This window comes from Melospiza melodia, chromosome 1, assembly GCF_035770615.1.
Source record: "Melospiza melodia melodia isolate bMelMel2 chromosome 1, bMelMel2.pri, whole genome shotgun sequence".
Classification (NCBI taxonomy): Eukaryota; Metazoa; Chordata; class Aves; order Passeriformes; family Passerellidae; genus Melospiza; species Melospiza melodia.
Window position 1 is genome coordinate 146,902,339 of NC_086194.1, and position 25,141 is coordinate 146,927,479.

Sequence of the window (25,141 nt, forward strand, 5' to 3'; positions counted from 1 at the left end):
ACCGCGCGCTCGGAGCGGCCCCGGAGCCGCGCTCGGAGCGCTCCCAGAGCGGCCGGGGCGCCGGAGCGGGGAGGGAACGGGAGGGGAAAGGGAGGGGAAAGGGAGGGGAGGGCGCGGCCATTGCCCCTTCCCTGGCCGCTGGCCGGGGCCCCCGCAGTGCGCAGACGCCGACTGCCCGCCGCTGGGGGCGGGGCCGCGCAGGCGCAGCGTCCCCAAGAGCCGCGTCGCGCCTCTGCCTTTCCTCTCTCCAAGATGGCGGAGTACGACCTGACCACCCGGATCGCGCACTTCTTGGACCGGCACTTGGTCTTCCCGCTGCTGGAATTCCTCTCTGTCAAGGAGGTGCGTGTCTCTCCTAAGGGTGGGGAAGCCGGCTGTGGGAGCGGGAAGGGGGTAGGCCTTGCTGCCAGCTGCCGGTGCTTCCCGTGGGCCTGGTGTGCCGCGGCCGGGGCTTCCTCCCGCGGGCCTGGGCGCTGCGCGGGCCGGGCGCGGCCCGTGGGGGATTCGGAGCCTCCGTAGGGAGCAGTTCAGGGCTCCTGTGCTGCGTGAGTCCAGGGGCGAAGCGTGTGGGGCTGCCCGGGCAGGGACGGCAGCAGGGCCGAGAGGAGGCCTGAGGGAGCCGCTCCATGATCACGCCGTGAAGCTCCGCGGCCCCTCGCTTGCGAGGCAGCGCGGACTTGCTGCGCTTTCTCCTTCCGATTTGGCGTGGTGCCTTTCCCTCGCCTCTATTTGGAGAAAGGAGAAGTCAAAGCTCTCCCTTGCAGCCGCAGTCCCGCGGCGTGGGACACCCTCGGTGGCCCCGCAGCTTTTGGTGCTCGGGCCGTCCCGCAGCCGGAGCTCTGGGCCGTCTGTGCGGTTACGCCAATGATACTAACTAATTTTAATTTGAAACCCGTGTCATCACGAGTTTGTGTTGGAAACAAATATAAATCCCTTCTGGAGTTATCCTTTGTTGGTCTTCCTCTGTATATTTATAAGTTACATTGCTGCAAAGAGAATAGTAATGCTGGAGATACCTCAGATGAATACTTCAGATACTTTAGATTAAACTAATCAGTACAAACTATTTTAAAATGGGAGCGAAATGTGTAAAGTTATGTAAGTTTTGAATTTAAAGTACGTGTTATTTTAGCCTTTAGATAGGAACTGTTAAACCATGCTTGCATTGAGACAACTTGACCTGGCCAGCTGTCATGTGTAGCATGTGGAGTTTGCTTAATGCCTCTCATCTTGGGGGCGTTTGTACATTAGCACATTTGTATCAGCTGAAGTTAATTAAACAATTAATTTTGTGGTGTTAGTTTTGAACAATGCAGTGTTCAGAGCTGAATTAAACTTGAACAGATTCTGTGTCTGAGATGTGCACAAATGTGGTATGGTGAGTTGCAATTTGGCTCTTGTGCAAATATGTTTTTGAGGAATGTACTGGATTTGGCCCTTGCCTACATCTTCAGCATCTAACAGCAGTTTGCAACTCTCTGATAAATTATGGAATATGAACTCTAAAAAACAATTTGAAAAGTTTAAAAGTACACATTCAATTACGTAGCTGCTCTAAACTTGTTTTTATGCTATAGACTTAGCAACATATTTTAGATTAATCTGCCCTACAATTAAATTGTGAGTTTAATCCTGTGCATCTCTTTGAAATCCACTTTAAATAATTTAACTAGTCCTCACTGTTCAGCATTTTATTTTGTGGAAAGTATTCAGTACTTTAAAAGAAAAGTATGATTAAGGTTCTTTAATTTTTTAAATATGTGTGTAATTTTGCAATAGGAATTACTGTTTATGTTAAGAGACTAGTAATAGTTACTTAACTTCTAATTAACTTTTGAAGTACCTGCTTCCATAGATAGCAGGAAATAGTTGATATTTTGTCAAGACTGAAAATGCAGAGAGGCTTTATAGTAAGTACTCTTAATGGTAGGGCAGTGAGATTTGATATTTAAAACAATTCAGTTGTACAGAAGTCCATAAACTGTGTCACAAAAGTAATACATAATATGAATTGAAACTTCAGCACTATTCAGATGAATCTGTTAATAATTCCCGTTTCAGATATACAATGAAAAAGAGCTGCTCCAAGGAAAACTGGATCTCCTTAGTGATACCAACATGGTGGATTTTGCTATGGATGTGTACAAAAATCTTTATTCTGATGAAATTCCTCATGGTAAGCTGCTCATTTAAATGTAAATCTTTGTTTTTCAACTTTTCTGTCTAGCATAATAAATAACTAGTGGTATTTGCTTGTTGTGTACAAAAACTGGAGTGCTGTTTAACTTCAGCATTAACCAAGGATGTGCAATACTGAGAAAAACAGAATGCCCTAATCCTGGAAAGTTTGGGTTTGTTGGTCTGTCAGGAACTTCACCTTTGAGTGACCTCTTTGAGTATTTCAGTGCTGGTTTGGTAATTTCAAGCACTTTAAAGGTGTTGCACTGCAACTGATGGAGGTGTAGTAGCTTTTCATCTCTCAGATTAAACACGTGCATAATGATTTGGTGTTGTTTGGTGACTTTTTCTTTAAAGCATCCAGTATGTCAAGACTAGAGTTGCATTCTAAGTAATTCCATTAATTTGTCTGACTGTGGCTGATTTTTAGAGTTTGAGAGAGATTTTTCCTGGAACTCTTCCTGTGTTTTCCTCAATTTTGGCAATATAAGAATTGCTGATTCTCTAGGAGAAAATAAATTTAAGATTATAATGAATGTGATCTTTTACTATTTTATCCATGATTTTGATAACTTCTCTGTTTACTACTTAAATTTCTATCATCTTGAGGAGCATTTGGGAATGGGGAGAAAATAGGTTATCTAGCTTTGTCTAATTTCCATTCTTCAGGCATGTTTTGATTTTAACAGTTTTTCCCAGTTCTTTTTTTATGGGTTGTGTGTTTCATTTTGTTCCTGACCTAGTCTTTCAATATCCATTGCCTTCCTATCTCTCCATCTGTTTTTCATGTTGGTGAATTCCTCACCTTTTTCTTAGCTGTTGGGATGACAGTCTTTTTTGCCTGCATCTTAGGAGGAAGAGACTTGGGTGCTGTTGCTTTCTTCCTCTGGGTCTTGCTCTTTTCAGGCTCTTGAAGCTGCAGAGATGGCCACTCTTCTCTTTGGAGGAGGAGAATTGATAGGCTGATGGACATGGGAGTCAGTGTTCTGGCTGAGTCTGTGCTGGCATTAGGTGGGCATTGCTGTGGGCATGTGTGCTGTGACATGTAGTGAGAACCAGGGGGCTTCACTTCTGTCATCTCAGAAACAGTTGTAACAATAGCTTCACCTTTAGGTTACTTAACAGTTCTACTGATTAAAAAAGTCAGGCTGCATCAAGGCTATAAAAAAAATCTCAATGCTGAGTAGGTATTCCTCTTTCTTTCCCTGCTTCAGCCTTTTTAAACTGTTGAATATTACTGTTAGCAGTAGTAATTAAGGAGTAAAATACTCAAGAAGTAGGCAAGACAAGAACAGCAATTCTAGCAGACTTCCACAAAGTAACTACTCCAAGTGTCTTCAGAATTCTCATCATAGCCAGTTACTTAAGCAGATTGTCTCGGAGTATAACTTCATAAGGTCACAGCTGCAAGAAAGTTGAATGAATTTTCTCCCTTGGAGAGATCTGCCTTCATGAAATATCAGAAATTTCCACACTTGTTTGAAAATACTATAAGAAAAACACTACATCTCTTAGGATTTTACCTCATCATTTTGGCAGGGTTTTTTGGGATTTTTTTTTTTTTTTAATAATGACTTACTTTAATAATGACTTACTTTTGTTTGATGTGTGGTTTTTATTCAGTTAACATAAGCGGAGCTAGTTCTTTCACACATTGTTCAGGGTGCTTGCTTGCACAGCTTCCTATGCAAAGGCCTTCACTTCTGAGATCTTTCTGGTGTCATCTTCTTGTAGCAGTGCTTGTCACAATGTGTGCATGGACAGGTCGTTCTTACTTGTGGAACCACTTGCATCGTTAGAAGTTTGCCCTATCCTTTTCTAAGACTTCCCTGTTTAAAGTACTTAAAACTAAGTTCACTTACACAGTTATAATTAGAAATGTCCCTGCACGATTTATAGTTGCTTTTGTCTTGTCTTCCATGAGATCAACTTACAATTACACACCCAGGAGATGTCGCAGGAAAACATTTTCGTGTTCTTAGTAAGTCAACTGAATGTTTTTCTTTCATCTGTTTTTTCTTCCTCTTTTATAATCTCAAGAGTCAGCTGCAGGTGGAGATAATTTCTCCTTATTGGAACACTTCCTGTCAGGCAAGTTGTTCTCATATTTAGATTGGGTCACCATTATGGTGTTAGCCACCTTGGATGTCCTGTTCAAATATCTGTGTAGTCAAATCATGAAAGAAATGTTGACTCTGTTCACCCTGGCATTAAGTGTTCTGGTGTGTGGCTCACTTTCACAGTTTCCTGCATTTATCTCCTGGGGTTTTGTCTTGGCTTCTCTGATCCCATGTGTTTCACATAGCCAAAGTCAGGGTGATTTTTCTTTTTTTTTAAACATGTACACTTTTCTAAATTTTAAGTCTTCATTTTATTGCATTACTTGCACTTGGTGAGGAATTTGGGGTCTGTGTAAGATAATCACCCTAAAACTTTTAGTTGAATTTCCTAACAGCTTTTCATAAAGGACTTAATGTCTCCATTAAGCACAGAATGTTCAAAATGGTAATTTTGCAGTTTGAGCTGCTTGGAAGTTTTTCCTGTCAATTTTTAGTTAAGTATGCTCTAAATGTTCTTTCAGAACCTGATCATCAGTCAGAAGAAAATCAATCTTTGTGGTATCACTGGATTGTTTACTTTTTTGCAAGTTTATTTGGAATAAGTGAACTTAGTTAAAGGCTGTTTCTCCCTTAATGGAAGCCTGAAGAGACCTTGTCTAATACAGACTGCTCCAGCTGTACCTGCTCTCTGGTGGCCTCTACTCAGGAGGAAAAAAGCAAATGTTAGGAGTTTTTACTAAGTTACAGAATTGATATACACAGCTGGGTTTGAGGCTTTACTGAGAGGACAGGTGAGGTAGGAATTGGGAAGATGCATTCAAGTGTCAGCACCACGTAATTACAGGCTGGTTCATGTAAAAGCTTAAATAAAGCATTCTATTCAAGTCTTTTTGTTTGTGCTCAGCTTTGCGTGAGAAGAGAACAACTGTTGTTGCACAGCTGAAGCAGCTTCAAGCTGAAACAGAACCTATTGTCAAGATGTTTGAGGATCCAGAGACTACGAGGCAAATGCAGTCCACTAGGTAATGTGTAACATAATTTGTCAGGATGGCTTGTTGGTACCTCTCAAGTGTTGATGCTGGGAGTGCATTCTGTGTAGTAACTGCAAGAAAGACATTTTTATTTTCATACAGTATTTAAGTAGTGCTTGTGGTCAGGTAGCTGAAATTGCTGGACACAGTTTGCTCTTTTCAGTGCTTTTCCCTGTTGTGCAAAAGACATCTGTTGTTTTTAATGTTTGTGAATCAGCTTGTTACAACTGACAGTCATCATCCAGTGCAGTCCAATCACAGGTTAATTTCTGTTTGGCTTTGATTTGGTTTGTTTTTTGAAGGAAAAGAGGCTGAAACAGTTAATATTTTCTTCCAGAAAAGGTTACGGAGTGTCATATTAGTCTGGGAGGCCTGATGGATGAGCATCCTTTCATCCTCAGAGCACATATTTCTTCAAGGTTTTCTATCCTTTTCCCACTTACTCTCTCCACCCCTAAACCATTCCAAGTTTTGGTGTAAGGTTGTGCTCAAGTCTGTTTAAGATGCATCCAGTTTTTTTTTTTTAATTTTCTTATACGAAGTAATTTAAGTAGAATGAGTTTGTCTGCACATTGTATCTAAGATCTATCAGAGTTTCACCATGGTTAAACTTGAATTGGGCTCTGTAGGGAAGAATTCAGCTGTAGTCACTGAGGAGTAACTCCACTTTCAGCAGAGAGGTGGGCAGGTATTTGTTTGGCATAAATTACTCCTTGTTTCCTTTAGATAGGAGTCACTGTTACTGCTGTTGTAAATGTGTCTGGCAAACTGGAATAATAATTGGATCCCTTCCTTCTTTAGCCTTACCTGCCCTAAAATTTTAAATAGAGCATAATGTATCAGACAGAGAACCTATGGCTTAACTTGAATTTGAAGGTGAAGCCTGTACTTGGGTTTATTGTTGGCAAGCTTTGTGCATCCACTGATGCTGTAACAGTAGGAAGACTGTAACATTGCTTCTGGAATTTCTTAGAAAAGTATTGAATGTACAAACTCTTCTTTCTAGTTTGCAGAAATCTTCTGTATGAATATACCTGTGATGCAGTTTTGAAAGTGAAAGTCTCAGTTACTGTGGCAATTGAGCCTCTCTTAAAACTATTCAAATCTAATCGAATCTACAGAGGTCTTGTCCAATTCTTGCTTTGCTTTTAGCCAGTTTTTTTAATAATAATTAGCCTAGAAAAATGTTAGTAAAAAAGCAGCATTTCGTGGGGAGTGTGCTGTTACTTGATTTTGATTTGCAAAAGTTGGTCAATAGTATGGACTTCAAATTGGAAATGCCTTGTTTGGGAGCAAGAGAGACAATAGATTCAATAAATGCATTTATTGAATGCTGTATATGTAATGCTATATAAATGCATATGTCTAATGCTATAGAATATTAGCCCTACTACTCATCTGCAGCAAGTTTTGATTTAGAACTGGTATGGGATTTGTGTTTGTAAAGTATCTGGAAACTTCACAGCTCTTAAGTTCTGGTTTTGGTTATTGGTGCAAGAGTAGTTCTGATCCAGATTATTTGGGTTAGATAGTAATTGATAGAATTGGCTGAAATATGTCCCGTCTGTCTAGACCTGAGTAGTGTGCTGTAGATAGTAGAAACAAGTTTTGATTCTTTTGGGAATTTCTGCTGGTGATTTTAAAACTGTATCAAATTCAGATAGCTGCATATTGTTGGGACTTTAGATGATGACTTTTGCTCCATGATGGCACTATTTGGAATATCCAGCTCTGGCAGATAAAGAGTAATGGAGATTTGCAGGTAGAAGTTCTTTCAAGAATAAACCAAAACATTTCACTACTCTAAGCAACTGTTGGAGGACATTGACTTAAAAATTACTGAGAGTGATAGTCAGTATTCCTCATCCTCAAAGTATGTTTTACTGTAGCAAATCCTTGAGATTATGTAATTGCTTTCAGAGGTATGATTGAGGATGGTCATTCTTGGCTCACTTGGCAATTTGCCATTTTTCTGTAGAATCTTGTACTAGAGGTTCAATTAAACAAACTCAAATCTTTGCAGTCAGTTGGTTTCAGAGTAAATGGGAAAATATTCTCTCTCATACTATTTTTACTATGTCTGTCTCAGGGAATTTACAGCTTGCCTCTTGGAGGCTTCTCTGTGATATGGGTAATAATGCTTGTTCTTTTAGTATTAATGTTAAATAAAAAACAGTCTTCAGAGATGTGATCACATGAATATAGAAGTTAAGAACTTAGTAGTATGATTATGATTTATGGTTCTGTATTCTGCTCATATTGGCTGTGGTAGAGATATTCTTGTGACCCACTCTGTCTCAGTGCTAACAGGATAAGTTCTATTTCTATTTACTTTAGTCTTTGCCATTTTTTTCCCCATTTGTTAAAATCAAGGTTGTCTAGAGTAATTGCTTTGAAATTGGAACATGAGCGTGGGAAGAGCTATAATTCAGAATTTAACTTTCATATGAAAGCTAAGGATGCTATCAAACAACTTTCCACTCTTTCCTAACTGTAGTTATTGTTGCAGGTGGCATTCATTACTTAAAATTTGAATAATTTTAAGATTTTGAAACTGCATGACACCAGTAATAGATGACTGCAGCTGCTTTTGAACAAGTGGAAGAATTTTACATCAAATTCATACTCATTTTGTTGTTTTTACCTTTAAAATTGTGTTGCATTTTGTGGTGTTGCATGGTGGCTACCAATTTATTGTGTAAAAGCAGTGCTTTCTGTCCTTTATTATAGAGATGGTCGGATGCTGTTTGACTACTTAGCTGAGAAGCACGGGGTAAGTGTTGTAGCTGCTGGAATTCAGTTCTGTGGATGTCTGCCCAAACTCCCTCACAGCTGACAGTGTTTTGACCAAGCATGGCCTAGCATTTTGTCCTGTCTCCTGTCAATGTAGCTAATAGGTAGAATTCCTAATGCTAGCATATTTAAGCCTTTTAACTTTTAATTTTTATAACAAAAAAAAAGCTTAAAATTAATGCTGGCTTAGTAACTTAGATAACTAAGGTAACTTGGTAACTTAGATGTGCTTTACTTTGTTAAGCAAGATTTCACCTTTTTCTGGTATTGGTATAAACATTCATTCCATGGCATGGATTGAGAATATAATAGTTTTCTATTGTCTTTTCCTATGTACAATGTCTTTTGAAAAGCTACAGATTTCAAATCTTACTCTACCATTAAAATCAGCTTGTGACAGCATGGTTTTTTTTTTCCTAGGGAGTAAAAGCTTTTATTTTATTCCTTTTCAGTTTAGGCAGGAGTACCTAGATACACTCTACAGGTATGCAAAATTCCAGTATGAATGTGGTAACTACTCAGGAGCTGCAGAATATCTCTACTTCTTCAGGGTTCTGGTAAGTTTTGATTGGTTGTTGGTTTGGGGTTTAGTTTTTGGTTTGTTTATTTGGTGTTATTTTCAGTGAAATACTTAAACCAGTAAATTGTCTATATCATTCTTGGCATATAATACTTTATAGTTTTTGAGGTCATTACTGTATGCCAAAGTTTACAGTAATGGTTAATGATCATCACTATGATTCAGCAATTCCATTATTCTCAAGTAGAATTGTTCTTTGAATTTGTATGTCATGTAACATTCAATTATATAATACAAGGAAGTGAATACTTGTTTTTAAGAATACTTGGTTTTGTGCACAGATGTAGTCAACAGCAGTGAAAAGCTTGCAGGTGGGTTGAATGTAATTACTGGTAATGGGGAACTGCCAGCTCCTTATCTGAACTCTGATCTGTCTGTCCTCTCTTGAATTCTGTGATGGATTTAAGAGTATAAGTCATCTCCCTATGAAATGTAGACAGCTCACATGATAAATGTAGAACCAGATCCATCGTCTCTGAAGCAACTCTTTTCATCTTGTTGTAATTCATATTATTTGGTACTGGTGGGAGTGAATTTTGAGACTAAAGATTTGATGTCTTGTAAGAATCCCAGCACAGTAAATTTATTGTTGGTGGTCAGTGAATGTGCTGCTTTACTAACAAATGGAAATTCAGAGTAACTGCTCAAAAATCCTGATAATGGAGCTGGAACAGCTGTGGTACCTAAAAGCAGTTATTGTGAACAGCTACCTCTAATTAAGGGATTTGGAACCAGCACAGAGCATGTGAACCTTCTCAACTCACTATCTACTAAACTGGCACCTGGGTTGCCTGGAAGATACTGACTTGTGAGCAGTGTATCTCATACATTTGTGTAGTGATTGTTGAAAACATGTAGTGGTTCATACCTTGATGCTCTTCCTTGCTAGTTTGTATTCCCATCTAAAGGTAATCTTAACTCTCTGAAATACTGTTAGAGTAAACTACAAAAATTTCTGTAAATGACTGTAATTAAAGAAGAGAAATTGGGAAATGTATCTTTAATCAGAAGAACGGGGCTTAAAGTATGAATGAGTTGAATTATAAGTCTAAATTTTGATGCTAAAGGTGAGTTTCAGTGTTACAGGTTCTTTTTATGTGCCAACAGGGGAAGTAGGTTTGTGGGCAACTGTCCTTAATTCTTCATGCCTTTTTTCTGGGCATAGCATTATGTTCTTGTATGTCAGTAACCTCAAAAAATGGAGTACTGATTTTTGTGCTGATAATAGCTTAGTGTAAAACTTGTGCTACTGATTCTGATGGGAGAAGATTTGTTTCAAAGCCCTGTGTGATGAAACGTAGTCTGTGAAAGAACTATTGTAACCAGTCTAAGAGCAGAATTTGACATTGTAAATGGCATAGTGCAACTCATTCCTGTGTAAAACTAACACAGCTTGACCTCAGAGCAACCCTTCCAGGGAGCAGGTTCAGTGCTGCCAAGTTGCAGTTCCACTGGACATTGCTGTAATGTGTACAGTTCTGGACAAGGCATTAGCAGGAAGAGTTTGGAATGCTAGCTTTTTTGAAGGTGGTTATCTACTATTAGGAGTTCTTTAGGAACCTGCCTAGTAATAACATTGTTTTATTAGCAACAGCATGGATCTGTCTTTTTTTGACAGGATTTCCTAGTTTCTGTTTAAGAAATTTTACTACTGGTTTGTTTTTTTCACATGTCTAAACTGTTTCTCTGGAAAAAATCCCTACTTAATCTGGAGAGTTAGGACTATGCAAAATTGGTATCTTGTAAATGAAAAATACTGCCAGAAAATACTGTTTGCAATTTTAAAAGTAAATAATAATTTTTAGCAATAATTTAAAATACTAAGAGTGTGACTTTGTTGCTATTGTTGAACATAGGTTCCAGCAACAGACAGAAATGCTTTGAGTTCCCTTTGGGGAAAACTGGCATCTGAAATCCTGATGCAGAATTGGGATGCAGCCATGGAAGATCTCACAAGACTAAAGGAGACAATAGATAATAATGTAAGTAAAATCTTGGACATCTTAGCAAGGTGAGAGGTTAGAGGTGTTAGTACTCAAGTTTTATTATAAATCACTTGCAGTCTTATTTAGGAGTAGATTACCACGTTTTCACTTCATACTTTCTTATTGGCAGTGAGAAAGTCAAAGGATGCTAGTGAAGAAATAAAGAAACATTCTTTTTCAAATTGCTTGCTTCTTAACACCTTAGGTTCTCATCTGTATTTTCAAATATATTTACAATAAACAGAAAAGTCTTAAGGATGTGTTTGAGGCCGAGCTATCATTGTGTGAAACTGCTGTTTAAATTTCGGGTACTTGTACTATTCATCTTCTGGAAGGATTAGAATGCATGTAAATAAACCATTTTATCTGATGAAGATAGTGCTTTTGATAGATACTGCAGTCAGCTTATATTTGAAAACAGTATTCATCTAATTCAACTTTGTTAAGAAAGCTATTCTGAGTTCAGATGAGTACCAAGAACTTAAGGGGTGAGTGGGGCTGCAGTACTAATTCAGAGCAATGATGAGATTAGGGACCTCTCAGTCTTCCTCTTTGCATGTGGAGATTCACTGGCCATGTCAGAAGAGATGTGAAAGTTTCACTTTCCTGAACCAGAGTCTTGAGAAAACAGTTTTTTCTGTCCCCCAGTCGTTCCTTGTCTATGTAGCAGATAATAAGTGTTAAAAAAATTTCTTCTGTAATTTTGTTGTCTTTATGATTCTGTATGGTTATAATAGACAACTTGACTTGTTTATTACACTCCCAAGAGGTTTTTAGGATTGAATCAGAGCAGTTTGTTGTCATGCTCTTCAGAGGGAGGATTACTTGTCATGTCAGTTGATCCTCAATATGTTGTTTTGCAGTCTGTTTGAAGTGCTGTTTAAATTTGGAGCTAATACAGGTACTTGGAGCTGAACCCTTGTTTGTCTGTTATCAGCAGGTTTAAATAAAGATAATTACTTTTTTTTTGGCTGAAAGAGATTGTAAAGTTTTATCATTGTCTGAGGGTTTTTGGCAAAAAAAGTCTTGTGAGGATTTAGAAAGGAAGTAAAACAGAAAAGGTGAAAAAGGTAAATAGTTACTCAGATCACATCTGAGGAGGGAATACAAGGAATTCAGAATTAAGAAGGGAAGTAACTTAGGTTGGTGTGGTGGTCTTGGAGAGCTGAAATGTCTGCTCTTACCATAAAAATGCAAATTCAGAAAGCAGTTTTGACTATAATAATGGGAAAATCATCTTGCTTATAACTTTCAGTAGATTTATCATTGAGATGACAAAAAAGCTGGAGGTCAAACTCAGCCTGACAGTGATGACAGTTATAAAGAGCTGATGCAAAATCACAAAATTTTGGGCAATTACAGGTTTCCATGGATTAGTATTCAAGCAAACTTTGTGCTGTGTTTGACTTGAACCAATGTTATGTTTTCTCCTAGTCTGTCAGCTCTCCACTGCAGTCTCTTCAGCAAAGAACATGGCTCATCCACTGGTCTTTGTTCGTGTTTTTTAATCATCCTAAAGGGAGAGACAACATCATTGACCTTTTTCTCTATCAACCACAGTAAGTTGTGTTGTACCATCTGGGGTGGGTCTTTAAATGAAATTGAAGGCAAGTGATAAATATGCAAGCTTGCTGAGCTGAGGGCTGCAGGGTGAAGGTATTGTTCTATTCTGATTGTAGAAAGCTATTTCAAAAGATTCTTGGGAAATCCCAGACTAAAAATGAAAATTGAAACACTCTATTTATTTGTGAGAGGATTGACTTACATGTAGATCTAGCATTCTTTGTTGCTCCTTTGAATGCTCTCTGATAGCTTGATACTTTTCTCATGTTGTGGCACCCAAAACTACAACCAATACCCAGATGAGGCTGCCCCAGTGCAGAACAGAGCAGGACAATCCCCTCCCTTGCCCATCTGGTGATTCTGTGCCTGATGTCCACCAGGACACAGTTGGCCCTCCTGCCTGCCAGGACACACTGTGATTCACATTCAGCTTGTTGTTGACCAGGAGCCCCAGATCCCTTTCTGCTCTCCAGCCTCTGATTCCCCAGTCTGTACATAGATCCAGAGCTGCCCTGTTCCATATGCAGAATCTGACACTTGCCCTTGTTATGCTTAATACAGTTGGTGATTGTCCGGCCCTCTGACTTCTTTGTCAGGCTCTCTCTGCAGGGCCTCTCTGCCTTTGAGGAGTTGAGAGCTCCTCTCATTTTAGTGTCATCAGCAAACTTCAGTATACCTTTGAGTTCTGAATCTTACATATGTTTTTTTCTTTCCAGGTATCTCAATGCAATTCAGACCATGTGCCCACATATCCTCAGATATTTGACTACTGCAGTCATAACAAATAAGGATGTTCGTAAACGTAGACAAGTGCTGAAAGATCTAGTCAAGGTTATTCAGCAGGTAAGGACTGCAGTTTCTGATATTTTTTGCCTGTTTTTTAAGAAGACTTCATTATAACCTTCTAGTAATAGAAGAAGGTTATAATACTGTGTTAGTATTTGAGGTATTTTAATACTTGCTTTTTGTCAGTGAAAGTTTTTACTGAAGTAAAGTGCCTATCAGTCAGTGGGAGGATGGAATAACTTTTTTCTCCTTTCATGTACATGTCTACTGCATTTACACATACATGCAGTAAAATATGCATGCCGTTCTTACTTTCTGTGTCACTAAATGCTGAAAATTCAGTGAGATGTGAAATGGCTTTGGATCTGATTCTTTTTCAACTATCTGTACAGTAAATTGTTGTATGAATAAGAGTTCTTTCTTACATTTCAAAATCACTGAATTGTGTGTGTTGATTTGAATTCACATGCATTCTCGTGAAAATGGTTCTGTTGTCACAGTGACATGAGGATGGAGATACAGAGAAAAGCAATAAAAGAGTTGCTTGGTAGCAATCAACAGGGGTTTAAGGCCTGGATTTTTATCTGAAATCACCAAACAACTTGTATACAAACCAATGCACTTCAAATACTTGATAATGTTGTGAGTAATAAATATTGTATCTCTGTGTGTATATATATAAATATGACAGTACAGTTATTATAGGCTAGTAGTCAGTTTTAACCACTTCAAGCATTTGGGAAACTACCTGTGCAAAGCACAGTCAATGCAAAGATCACATTTTAGCTACCACTTAATCTGTTTTTAAGCGTTAGTGCTCACAAAAGGCACCATAAGCAATAAATCAGTGTTAAGTCTTGTGACTCAGCTTTTATCTTTATCTAAAATCTGATTGTGACATTGAGTTTTTAATAGAAAATGAATTTCTAATACTTCAAGTAACATGTTACAACTTCTTGCTTTTGTTTAATCTTGCACACCATTAGGGAATTCCTTTTGAAAATACCAAATTGGGCTTTTGGTTTTGAAATTGCCTGTCAGATTTCTTAGTACTCCTGTAACTCTGTATGATTCATGATATTAAATGATGATGTGGTAGAGGTGTTATAGATTTGAAATAACTCGTGGTGCTGCTTTAGTAGCAGTAAAAGATTGTTTAAACTTGCAACATCTTTGCAAGTATTGAACTGATAGGTATGCAGTTTGTTTATTGAAATTGAGACACGCTCGTTCTAAGACCATTTTGCAAATAATGGTTAACAAGTGCAATTTTGATGTGAAAGACATGTATAGAACTGAATTTTAAATCTAAATAATGAGATTGTAAGTACAGTTCTTTGGGGAAGGAAAAAATAACTGATCCAGAAAGAAAAATATCTCTTAGGAATTCCCTTAATCTGTTGATTTTACTGTATGCTAAAGCGGATACTGATACATACTGATTTAAGCTGTTTTATTAGAAACATTAGAAACATTTAAAGGGAAGTTTGTTACACTTGAATTTACACAATTGTATATAGATGTAGCAGTCTCTCTCCCTGGTAATTGAGAAAGTTGAGTAACTTCTGTAATACCGAAGTAATTAGTGTATAGAAAGTAGCATTTTTGTTAGCTATGTTGTCTATGAAAATCGAATTATCATTCAGTTTCAAGTATGAAGGATTTGATGTTGGAGTCATCTTTGAAATCAGAATTTAGGAGGACTATTCCATCTTTATGAAATTTGGAGGTTTGATACCGAGACAGCTCTAATCTCTTGATGGTTTCCTAGCCCAAAGATTGCAGCATTAAATGCTGAAGGTGAAACTACACCTCTGGTTGTTTTGCCAGACTATTGGGAGGAAGCATATTTATGTAGCTTTTATAACAGGAATTTGGAAGTTTGGCTTTTTTTTTAAGGTGGTACATGGGCTTGTTTCCACTATTAATTTTTTTTAAGACTCTAAGGAATGCATGAGTGACCACATGGCCTTGATTTCTGATGTTCCCAATTTTTTATAGGAGTCCTACACATACAGGGACCCTATCACAGAGTTTGTGGAATGCTTGTACGTTAACTTCGATTTTGATGGAGCGCAGAAGAAGCTGAGAGAGTGTGAAACAGTAAGACTTAAAATATTTTTAAGACTCCTTTTCCTTTAAGCAAAGACCTCTAAAATTCACAATGGACTGCTAATTTCTTTGAGGTGGTCTTTGATTACATTGCCAGTGTTTTCTGATAAACTCAAATTCATGGTTGAGTGGTATTGGGTTTTATGACAACTCATTTTGTAACACACGGGACTTACTGTTAAGAATATAGCTTTAATGTTGTAATAATGTTATATTTAAGAAGTTCTAGAAGAAGAAGCAAATAGGTAATCATGCATTTGGCTGAGCTTCAGGTGTTCCATTAAACTCTGAGAAATGCTTGAAGAAAAGCTCAGATTTGCCTTTTGTTGTGAAAGATGAGCGGCGAGTCAAATTTTGTGTTGAAAGGATCTTCAGTAGTAAGGGCAGCAGTAGAGTTTGACCTTCAGTAGAGTTACAGCCTTACTCTCTTCTTGAGTCAGACCTCAGTGATCACGTTAGCATGCAATTTAAATTTAGTAAGATGCTGAACAATGAGGAATATTGTTTGTCCATAGCTTTTTTGCCACATCTTTGAACATAGCAATAATGTTTTTAGGTATACTGTGGGCTGTTCGTAGTTACTGGCATTATTTACTGGCAGTGTCTACCAGTACCTTTCTACTCACATGTTTGCTCCTTGTTCCCTTTCTGCTGACATGTGCAGGTGCTTGTGAATGATTTCTTCTTAGTGGCGTGCCTTGAGGACTTCATTGAGAATGCCCGTCTCTTTATATTTGAGACTTTCTGTCGCATCCATCAGTGCATCAGCATTGGGTAAGAGAATGTCTTCATTCCGCAGTTCAGAAAATCACTCATGGAGGGCAGATGGACAGACAGTGCAAACTTCAGGAAGTATTCAGTTGTCAGGTGAAATCCTAACTGGAATCTCATTTGCATAGTATTCTTTCTAGTTTTATAACTCTAATGTGATGTACTTGAATTATAATTGTACTTCAGAATTTAATTATTGTGTTTAACTTCAAAACAACCCTTCTCTACCACCCCTAGTCCCCCCCAGACAAGCAGTACTTTCAAGCTACAACTGCTGTGATTTTAAGTGGGATCTCTGCTGAGTTTAATGGGAACTTTCATACCCAGTGTCACCAAAGTCCTGGTGGAAATACCTCATTTGGGCCTCAATTCCACATGTTTAGATAGAGTGTTAATATTAAGTAAATACAAACTGCAAATACAATAACTGCTTAAATTTATTTTTATTTGGTAGATACAGATACCCATGTGTGTCTTATAGATATGTTCTTTGAAATTTATTGAATCACATTGCCTTTTTCGTTAATTAAATAGAAAACAATGGATTTAATTCCCTGTGACACAAAGGGATTCAGCTGTAAGAATTGTTGTTAGCAAATAGGTCTGTTGGTTATTCAGATTTATTTTATAAATGCAGGCTTTTCAAATGAATCAGGTCTGATGCCTTTTATATATATATATTTAAAAACAAAACTAAATGAGAAGATATTATGTATGCTTGAGATCTTTTTCCACTTGGCCTTTGCCCACATTTCCCTTATTTCCACATCCTTAAATTAAAAAGGAGGAAGTGAAAAACTCTGAATGCTATAAAAATCTCACTGGTAGAGAGCACTGCAGAGATCTTTGAGACAGGAGAAATGAAGGCTGTTGAATTGATCAAGTTCAATGCAGTCTTCTTACTAGTTTGTATCCAGAGCAAATAAGTGCATCTAGTCCTCTGAGGAAAGGATTTAACACTGCCTGATTTCAAAGGAAAGGATTTTAGAGAAAATTGTCCTAATACTGCAAACTTCTTCGAAGGATTGCTTTTTTTTATGAAGAGGTATAGTTGGAAAATGGACTGATTCTTAATACTTTTAATCTTTAGTCACTGGCTGATGTTTGTCTTCATTGCCTCTGGAAAAATTTTTAGCCTTTGTATCAGCTTAAAATAGTGGCTTTGATGTAGAAGGAAACGGTGAATTTGAGCATTTTAGTCAGCTCTAGTGTATTGGGTTTAAGCATACAGTCCTAATAGGAAATGGAACTGCATTCTGTGAGCAGAGCTTTTCCATGCTTAATATTTGTTCTTATAAGAGGGCTAATGCTTTGTCTAAAATCACTTAAAGCAGAAGTACTGCATGGTTAGGCATAAAGGGGGCTTGAATAAGTATTTGGAAAGAAGGAAAACCCCATATATATAGTGGTCTTAAAAGCTGGGTTTCTGGGGAATATAAAACCCAATAGTATCCTGCTCTTTCTTAGAAATCTTTTTTGTGGTGTGAATACTGCACATCTTCAAGCACAAGTTCTCAATGAAATTAGATGTTTAAGCTTTTTTAACTAGAGACTAGATGGCTTAGATGGCTTTCTAAGAAGTCTGTCTTACCTGACTCCAGTCAATGAGCAAACACTCTGCGGTGTTAAGAATTTTTCAAGTCTCGTATCGGAAGATATTGATAAACTGTGTGCAACATACCAATAATTCATTATGGCAAAAATTGCAAGCTCTATCAAATTTTGTGGTAGGTAATTGCCATTTATTTTGTTTTTATTACTTATAGTTCATATTTTTTGTGCTGTGTATGATATTTCAACTTTAGGTATGATAAAAAATGTAGTTGGCTGTCCTTGTCATGTGTAATTCCTAAATATAGGTAGCAGTGTCCTTTATAAGCATTATAATGTGTTCTGAGGCAAGTGATAGATTTGGAGTTGAGACATTTATCTCAGTGTGACATGGACATTTCTACCACATGCCCCTAAGTTAATTGCACATGGAATCAGTCATCAGTAATGAGGTGGTTCTCAGTAGGTCATTGTGTGTTTAATGATGGATATCAGCCTTAAATTTCTTTGCAGGCTGTAACAATGATTATATTTGAGCTGATGAAATTAGGTACATAATTATTTCTTAGTGTATTTGAATTGCTTTTGAGGAAATTAGCCAGTTGAAATGAATGTTGGGCTGAGACGTAGTTCTTGCATTTTCTTGTTCACAAGTGATTTCCACTGCTAATCCTGGAGCAAAAAACGAAGTGATTGTAGCACAGTGCTTGATGAGTACTGCTTAGCTATTCAGAATGGTTTCGAAAGCAGTAGGAAACTTCGTTATATTTGTTGTATCAGTTGCAACTTAAAGTTCGCACATCCTAAATAACCCTGTGATTGGTTTGCTGTTTGAAATATCATGTTTATCAGAAGTAATAGATGATGCTAATTCTGTTTTAGTTAGTTTGATATACTTGTGTTTAATTGGAGAGCTGAATATGCTTCATTCTTCTTTTGTACTGCACATACATGAAAACTATATAAGATGGGCTTGTTCATATATGAGCATGTGGGGAATTCAGCTTGCCTTCTAAGTAAATGAAAACTTAAGGAACACTAGCCCTAGCATGATCCAAATAAGTGAATTTCCTTCTATAACTAGGGGACAGAAATTATTTAAAAGTTTGCCATTTGGAATTAACTCTAACTTGATATGGTAGACAATTCTTTAAATTTTAATAGTATTTCATTAGAATTGACTTCATTTTTATTGAATTATATCAGGAATCTTTATAAACAGTGGTAACCTATAATACAGATTGTGTTGCATCCTTTCCTTAATATCAGTGATGTTAATATGTATTTGTAAATCTAAATGTGTCACTATTACTTTAGCTGTCAAACTTGAATGAGGCTAAGCTGTATTTTGTATCTCAAGAGTTTTAAATACATGTTCTAACTGTGATAGGAGAATAGTGGTGTTTGTTACAGAATTGTAATCAGGATAGATCTTCTGTGCTTTTTGCTCTGGAAAGATAGAGAATGTTTTTTTGGTCATGTGTGGTAGTTTACCAGGGAAATACCTCTATGTTATACATCCATGCACTTTGGGTGGTCCTGGCTGCTTCAATGTAGGCTGCAAGGAGAGACTCTTAAAAGGGAATCCAGTTGCCCCAAGTACTAGAGGAAGGTCATCTCTTGTGTCCAGGATGTGTTCAAGTTCTAGGTTTTTAATAAATTTATTCCTTATTCAGTGGAAGATACTTGCTACCTAATAACATCAGTTGTTTTATACTAAAATTTAAACATTGTGTAAGTCTCAAAGCTACAAGATGAGATAAAACAGATTTTACATCCTTTTTACTCTGTCATTTTTATTCTCTGATTTTCAAGTTTTCCAAATACATGTGCAGGAAAATAATACTTTTGTAGTGTTACTTCTGTTGTGTTGCTACATATATTTTGTATGTTTGTTCCAAAACACTTTTTAGTTGAAAAAAATCCACTTCTCAAGCAGCTGAGCTAGTAGGAAAATGTAGATACAATAAAAAAAGGTAAAATTATTTGCTAGTAATAAATGCAAAATACTTCATAGTTTCTGGCTTGGAATGATTCTCTAGACATATATGCCCTGTTACTCTCTAATTACACGTGAACTGTGTTAAGGAAAAAGGAAATTATAGGTGCTGTAGATTGGAAGTGATCTGGTTTGGTCTCCTGTGAACCCAGTTGCAGCTCTGAGCAGGTCCCACAGCAGTATTCCATTATGCTGCTTAGTCAGGAATCCACAAGTAAATCCTCCTGTCTGCATCAATGGAGGTTCCACACTGTAATCCCAAAGCTGGGTTGCTTAATCTCCAGTGTAGTGGCAGTAGCCTTTCTTGTGGTCATCTGGAAGGGAATTTACTTTATCTAAATCTTACGAAGGCTTTTAAAAGAGAAATGTGAGAATTATACTCACCCCCTTGTACTTGCAATTTAAAATGTCTTTAGTTTCAAGTCAAATGCTTAACATCACTGATTGGGGGTAATAAAATTATTTTACTTTTTTTGTATTGAAGTGTCTCATGTTCTGTCCAGGTGACTGATAATTCCACAAAAATTTCCATGCCTGATGTCTTCTGCTCTCTTCTGCCTTTATAAATTGCTCATTCAAACTCAGATTAAAAGGTCTACTGGAACAGTAGCAACTGGGTTTGGGTTTTACTTCCCCTTACTTTGCCAAGTTCAAACACTTGTTACTTATTTGTGTTCTTATTTTGCTGAAGTGAGTCTGTGTAAGTTCAGTATTTTAAGTTACTTTGGGTTTTGTTTTTTTTTTCTATTCACTTCATGTTTATCTGTAGAAAAAATGGAATTTGCCTTTATAGTTGGGACAAAGGTAAGAGATCAAGACCACATAGGAGAGACAACTGTATAAAGAAGTGTATGTAGAAGTCCAGTCAGGTAGATGTTGTAAAGTAGTTACTTGATGCAAATAATCATCAAGAAAATAATCACTTTTTCAGGTGGAGAAAAAGATGTTTAGGCGAGATTCTGTAAAATGGTGAGAAATTGACCTCTTGTGCAACTCACTGTAGTCAGCTGGCTTTTTAGTCATGCCTGTAGCCTTTACCTCATGTTTGTTACCTTAGTCTGCAAGCTGATGGAAGAACGAGCGTTACTAATGCCCTGTGTGAGCCAACTGCCAGCAGGAAGCTGGAGGAGTTAGCTGGAAAGCCACAGGAAGCACTGTTAGGAGCAATTATTCCTGGACAAGAGTGTTTGTTCGATTAAGAGTTTTCCTTTCTCTGTTTTCCCCCACCTTCCTTCCTTGAAGTTGCAAGAAGTTCTAACATAGTGCATCTGTCATATCTTCTATACCAAGCTCTGTCTCATGGGTCTTGTTCCTGAACTTTGGAGAGAAATTTTCTTATTAAATGTATTTTTTCTACTAGGTAATTTATACTTTCTTGACTGCTGATTGCATTTAAGTAAGAATAAAAGGAGTTCAGTTGACTTTTTTTTTTTTTTTTAATAGTGGTGGTGGTTTTATGTTAATAGTGAAATTAATTAAATGACAGTTTTTCCAAGAATGTTTGTGTAGACAAGGTTTAATAGGAACATAGGAAAACTGTGCAGGTCAAGATTTAAAAGAAGTGTGGTGTAGTTCAGAATGAGTAAGTATACACTTTGGGATATGAATTTCTTATTTGCAGTGGAGGTAGAGATGGGCAGGAGAGCCTGTATGTAATTTTTAAGTCATTTCAGTCCAATTAAAGTAAGCTTCCCAGCTATGCAGTAGTTATTGAATCTTGGACTGTGCTGTATTTTGTGTTGGTTTGACTTGTATTCCATAGTCTCTTGTTATGTTTACCAACATCAGAGGTTTTAATTTGCCATTTAATAAGTTGTTTATCTTTTAGTATGTTGGCAGATAAGCTGAACATGACTCCTGAAGAAGCAGAAAGATGGATTGTCAATCTGATCCGGAATGCACGATTGGATGCCAAACTGGATTCCAAGCTGGTAAGACTGCACATTGAATCATGGAGTGGTTTTTGTTGAAGGACCCTAAAGACTGTCTAGTTACAACCCCCCTGCAGGGACACCTCCCACTGTACCAGGTTTCTCAGAGCCTCATCCAGCCTGGCCTTGAGCACTTCCAGGGATGCAGCACCCACAGTTTTTCTGTTCCACCCTCATAGTAATCTAATCTAAACCTGATCTCTTTCATTTTAAAGCCAGATGGATCCAAGTGAGTTTGTTGGGTTTTTCATTAAATTTTCTTTTACTTCATGGGCAAAGAAAAACAATAGAAATCAAAACTTTCTGTTCCTGGATAAACTGTTGTGGATTTCATTTATTGTGTTTTGTGCTTGTCTGTAAGACCTGTGAAAGTTCTGAAAGCAGAGTAGTACATTAAAGATCCTTGCATGCTGAGCAATCGTTAAATTTGTTCCGTCTTTGCTGGGTTTTAGGGCCATGTAGTCATGGGCAACAATGCAGTCTCACCTTATCAACAAGTGATTGAGAAGACCAAAAGCTTGTCTTTTCGTAGTCAAATGCTGGCTATGAACATTGAGAAGAAACTGAATCAGAGTGGTAGATCTGAGGTCAGTATAAGTTTTGTTTTTCTGAATTCTTGCCTTTTTAAGAGATAATTTTAAGTATAATTTTTAACCTATGCCTTAATTCACCAGGTGTGCCTATTCCTACTTCTAATACTAGGAATTATGTTGGAAAAGACATAGTGACCACAAACACAGTGGTTCTTGCTTTCTTTTAGCCTTTCTCTTCATCATTAGATTTTATTCTGTTGCGTAACTGTTTCTGTCATTTGCTGCTCTGCTCCTTTTAAATGGTGTCCTTCACCACTAGGAAAGGGCAGATTATGAAGTGTGACACTTATGAATGTAGTTATAATACTTTTCCAAGTGAGTTGTACTCAGAAGTATTGTCGGTGCAGATGTGGTATTGAAAGGAGAATTAGTGGTGCTTAAGACTGGAATATGGAGGGAGAATTGTGCAAAACCCTAACTGTTAAATCTGTTAAGTGAAATTCTAGAAAATGTAGTTGTCATTGAAAGGTTTAAGTAGAACCAGTGAAAATAAGAAAGTAGGCTAGATCATCTGGTTTTGCTTCCCTCCATATTACAATATGAGAAGCTCTCTGAGGCAGAACAGCACTCTAATGGGGATGGCTCTGAGGCCCAGCCATACATCTTTAAAACAAACAAAAATCAGAACAAGCTATGCAGTAAAAGAGCTTAAACATTATAAGTTTTATTGTGCTTCCTCAGTGCTTGGCTGAAATACTGGTGGAAGTTGGACAGGGAGTGGTACACTATTCTGTTAATGGGAAGTTTTGTGAAACTTGTATATCGTTGCTTTCTTTTAAAAATATAGCTGAGAAATTATTCCTATATTTATATTGGGATCTTCCAGAATTTCTCCCTTTTGAAACTACTAGCTTGGAGGACTCTAACTGTACAACTCAATTACAGTATGTGTGTCTGGCATGTGAACACTTGGCTTTAATCTTATAGGGTATCCTTCATTATTAGCAACATTCCCACTGTTTAAATTAATGTGTTATACATTTCAGTAAGTACTAAGTAATATAGTAATTTCTTTTAATCTTTATTCATTTTTTAGGCACCCAACTGGGCTACTCAAGACTCTGGATTCTATTGAAACACTTCTACAGTGGGGACAAATCTCTTTATTTGACTAAAAAAGCACATAAATACGTAACCTTTTTGAGAAGAGTAATTATGTGTTAGCGCTTATGTTATCTGAATAAAATTGGCTACTTTTATCAGTCTGTGTGTGTTTAATTTAAATAGATTCCTCTGTTTTATAAGGACTTCTTAACATAATAGTATTCTACAGCATTTTTGATCACATTTTGCAAAATTTAGGATGTCAGTTGTGTTAGGTCTGTTTGTACCAAAGGATGCTTTTGCTCTCTAAGCTGAGTTTGGAAGCAGGGATTTAGAGATTTTTCTTACCTATTGCAAACATTGCATGTTAAAAAAATTAGATGTGTGTGGAACAAACAAATAGACCATGTTTGAATATGTGATCAAGCCAAAATCTTCTGTGCTTCCATGTTTTTTTTGTTACAGGGAGAAGCATGGAAGAACAAAGGCACTTGCAGCCAGTATCTTCTGTGAAACCTAACGTAATCTACATGTAGAATAATTTGGCTAGACTTCTTGTGTTCATGCTTCAGAATTTTTCCTGTTTGAAATCACATTTTTAATCTTGCCCTGTGTTGTAAACTTTCTGGAATATTTTTGGTCGAGAGGGAGGATTACAAAAGGCCTGACAAGTGAGCTGCATATGGTTTAAAACTTTCATTCTGAAATTTGAAGTTCTTAAGATAAATGATGCAAATATAAGAGAGCCAAAAAACTCTAGTTCAACTATTGGATTTTGGAGGGGCTTTGTAAGTTTCTGGGGTTTTCAACTACTGTTTGACGCTTGCCTGGATTTCCTTAGTAACTTTGCACTGCAGAATATGCCTCAGTATCTGTAAGAAAAATCACAGATCCTTTTTATGAGTTCTGTCAGGTATAGTGACTGATCACTGAGGTGAAGTGTGGATGTTGGAAAGGAAGAGGCATTATCACTGCACAGTTTTGGGTTGAGGGAAACACCAATGACTCACCTTGAGCTTGTTCCAGCCTGTTTCCCTCTTAACTCCTTGAGTTCTGGGATTCATCTATGTGTGTGAAGTCGTTTCAGCTTGCCAACACTCCTGCTTGCTGTCTGGAATTATATGTTGCCTGGGAAAGGATAAACAGTTTAGTGATGTTCAGCCTTAAGGTGAAGATGAGTTTTTACTCTTGTATTACTGGGTAGATTCACAACAAGACAAGTCTTCAAGCTGCACGGAGACAGGATCAGTGGCAATGGACACAAAACATAGGAAAAATCCAGTTAGATTTAAGTGGGAAAACCAATATTTTGTTTTATTGCTTAAAAGATCATTAGGCACTCGAAGCAGTCACCCAGAAAGGATATGCGATCTCCTCCTTTGGATTTACTAAGTACCTCAGCACCCAGATAGACCTAAACCTGCTTTGAGGAGGGAGTTGAGTTCTGGCCTTCAGAGGTCCCTTCCTTGGCTGAGCAACTGGAATTTAAGAAGTGGTGGCAATAAGCAGTTAAAAGTAGATAGCTGCTGGTATGTAACCATGGTCCAAGAAAGCTGGTCTACAGCACAAGGATTCACTTTATGTATAACATTGGTTCCTAGGATGGGGATGAGGAGTCTGAAACACAGCTGAAGTTAGCAAGTTGCTTTTGGAGAGCAGTTTCATAAGGCTCAGCATGCTCTATGCCAAGTTCCTTATTCCCCAAGTTTTCTATCAAGGGATTGATTAAATTGCAATCTGTAGGTTCACTCTATATTGTTACAGCCCCAAAGCAGTTACTTTAGAACTATTCAGATTGTGTAATAGCCATGTTCCCTGTTAACACAATCATAGAAGTGCAGTTGTGTAATAATTAAAGAATTTTTAAATGAGATAAAATAGGAATGTTTCTTTGTAAACAGCGGGGAAAGGGCCCACATGCAGTTTTTCCTTTGACTGGAAGAATTAAAAGTACAGATTTAAATAATCTCATCCCAGGAGTGAGATACTGTGTTAGCATTCATTTCTCTGTGTTTTGGACCCTTCAAGTACCAGCTGTTTAGGCACAGAAAAGGTACATGCAAATTTTAGCACTACGAAAATGCTTGGTAACTTTGTGTCATGTCAGTTCCATGAAGTTTTTAGGCTTGAGAATGTTCTGTAAATTTGAAAACCTGAAAGCAAA

General features: G+C 37.5%; 1 protein-coding gene across 1 annotated transcript; it reads left to right on the forward strand.

The window, feature by feature from the left end:
- The first annotated feature begins 217 nt into the window (after window positions 1-217).
- On the forward strand, window positions 218-23,135 carry EIF3E (eukaryotic translation initiation factor 3 subunit E). The gene is made up of 13 exons (XM_063171025.1): window positions 218-342; window positions 2,062-2,176; window positions 5,143-5,260; window positions 8,000-8,042; window positions 8,515-8,619; window positions 10,499-10,624; window positions 12,062-12,186; window positions 12,907-13,033; window positions 14,978-15,079; window positions 15,753-15,862; window positions 21,238-21,340; window positions 21,793-21,927; window positions 22,970-23,135. Exons 1-13 carry the CDS (start codon window positions 253-255, stop codon window positions 23,006-23,008), a joined length of 1,338 nt encoding a protein of 445 aa, XP_063027095.1. The 5' UTR covers window positions 218-252; the 3' UTR covers window positions 23,009-23,135.
- Window positions 23,136-25,141: the final 2,006 nt, after the last annotated feature.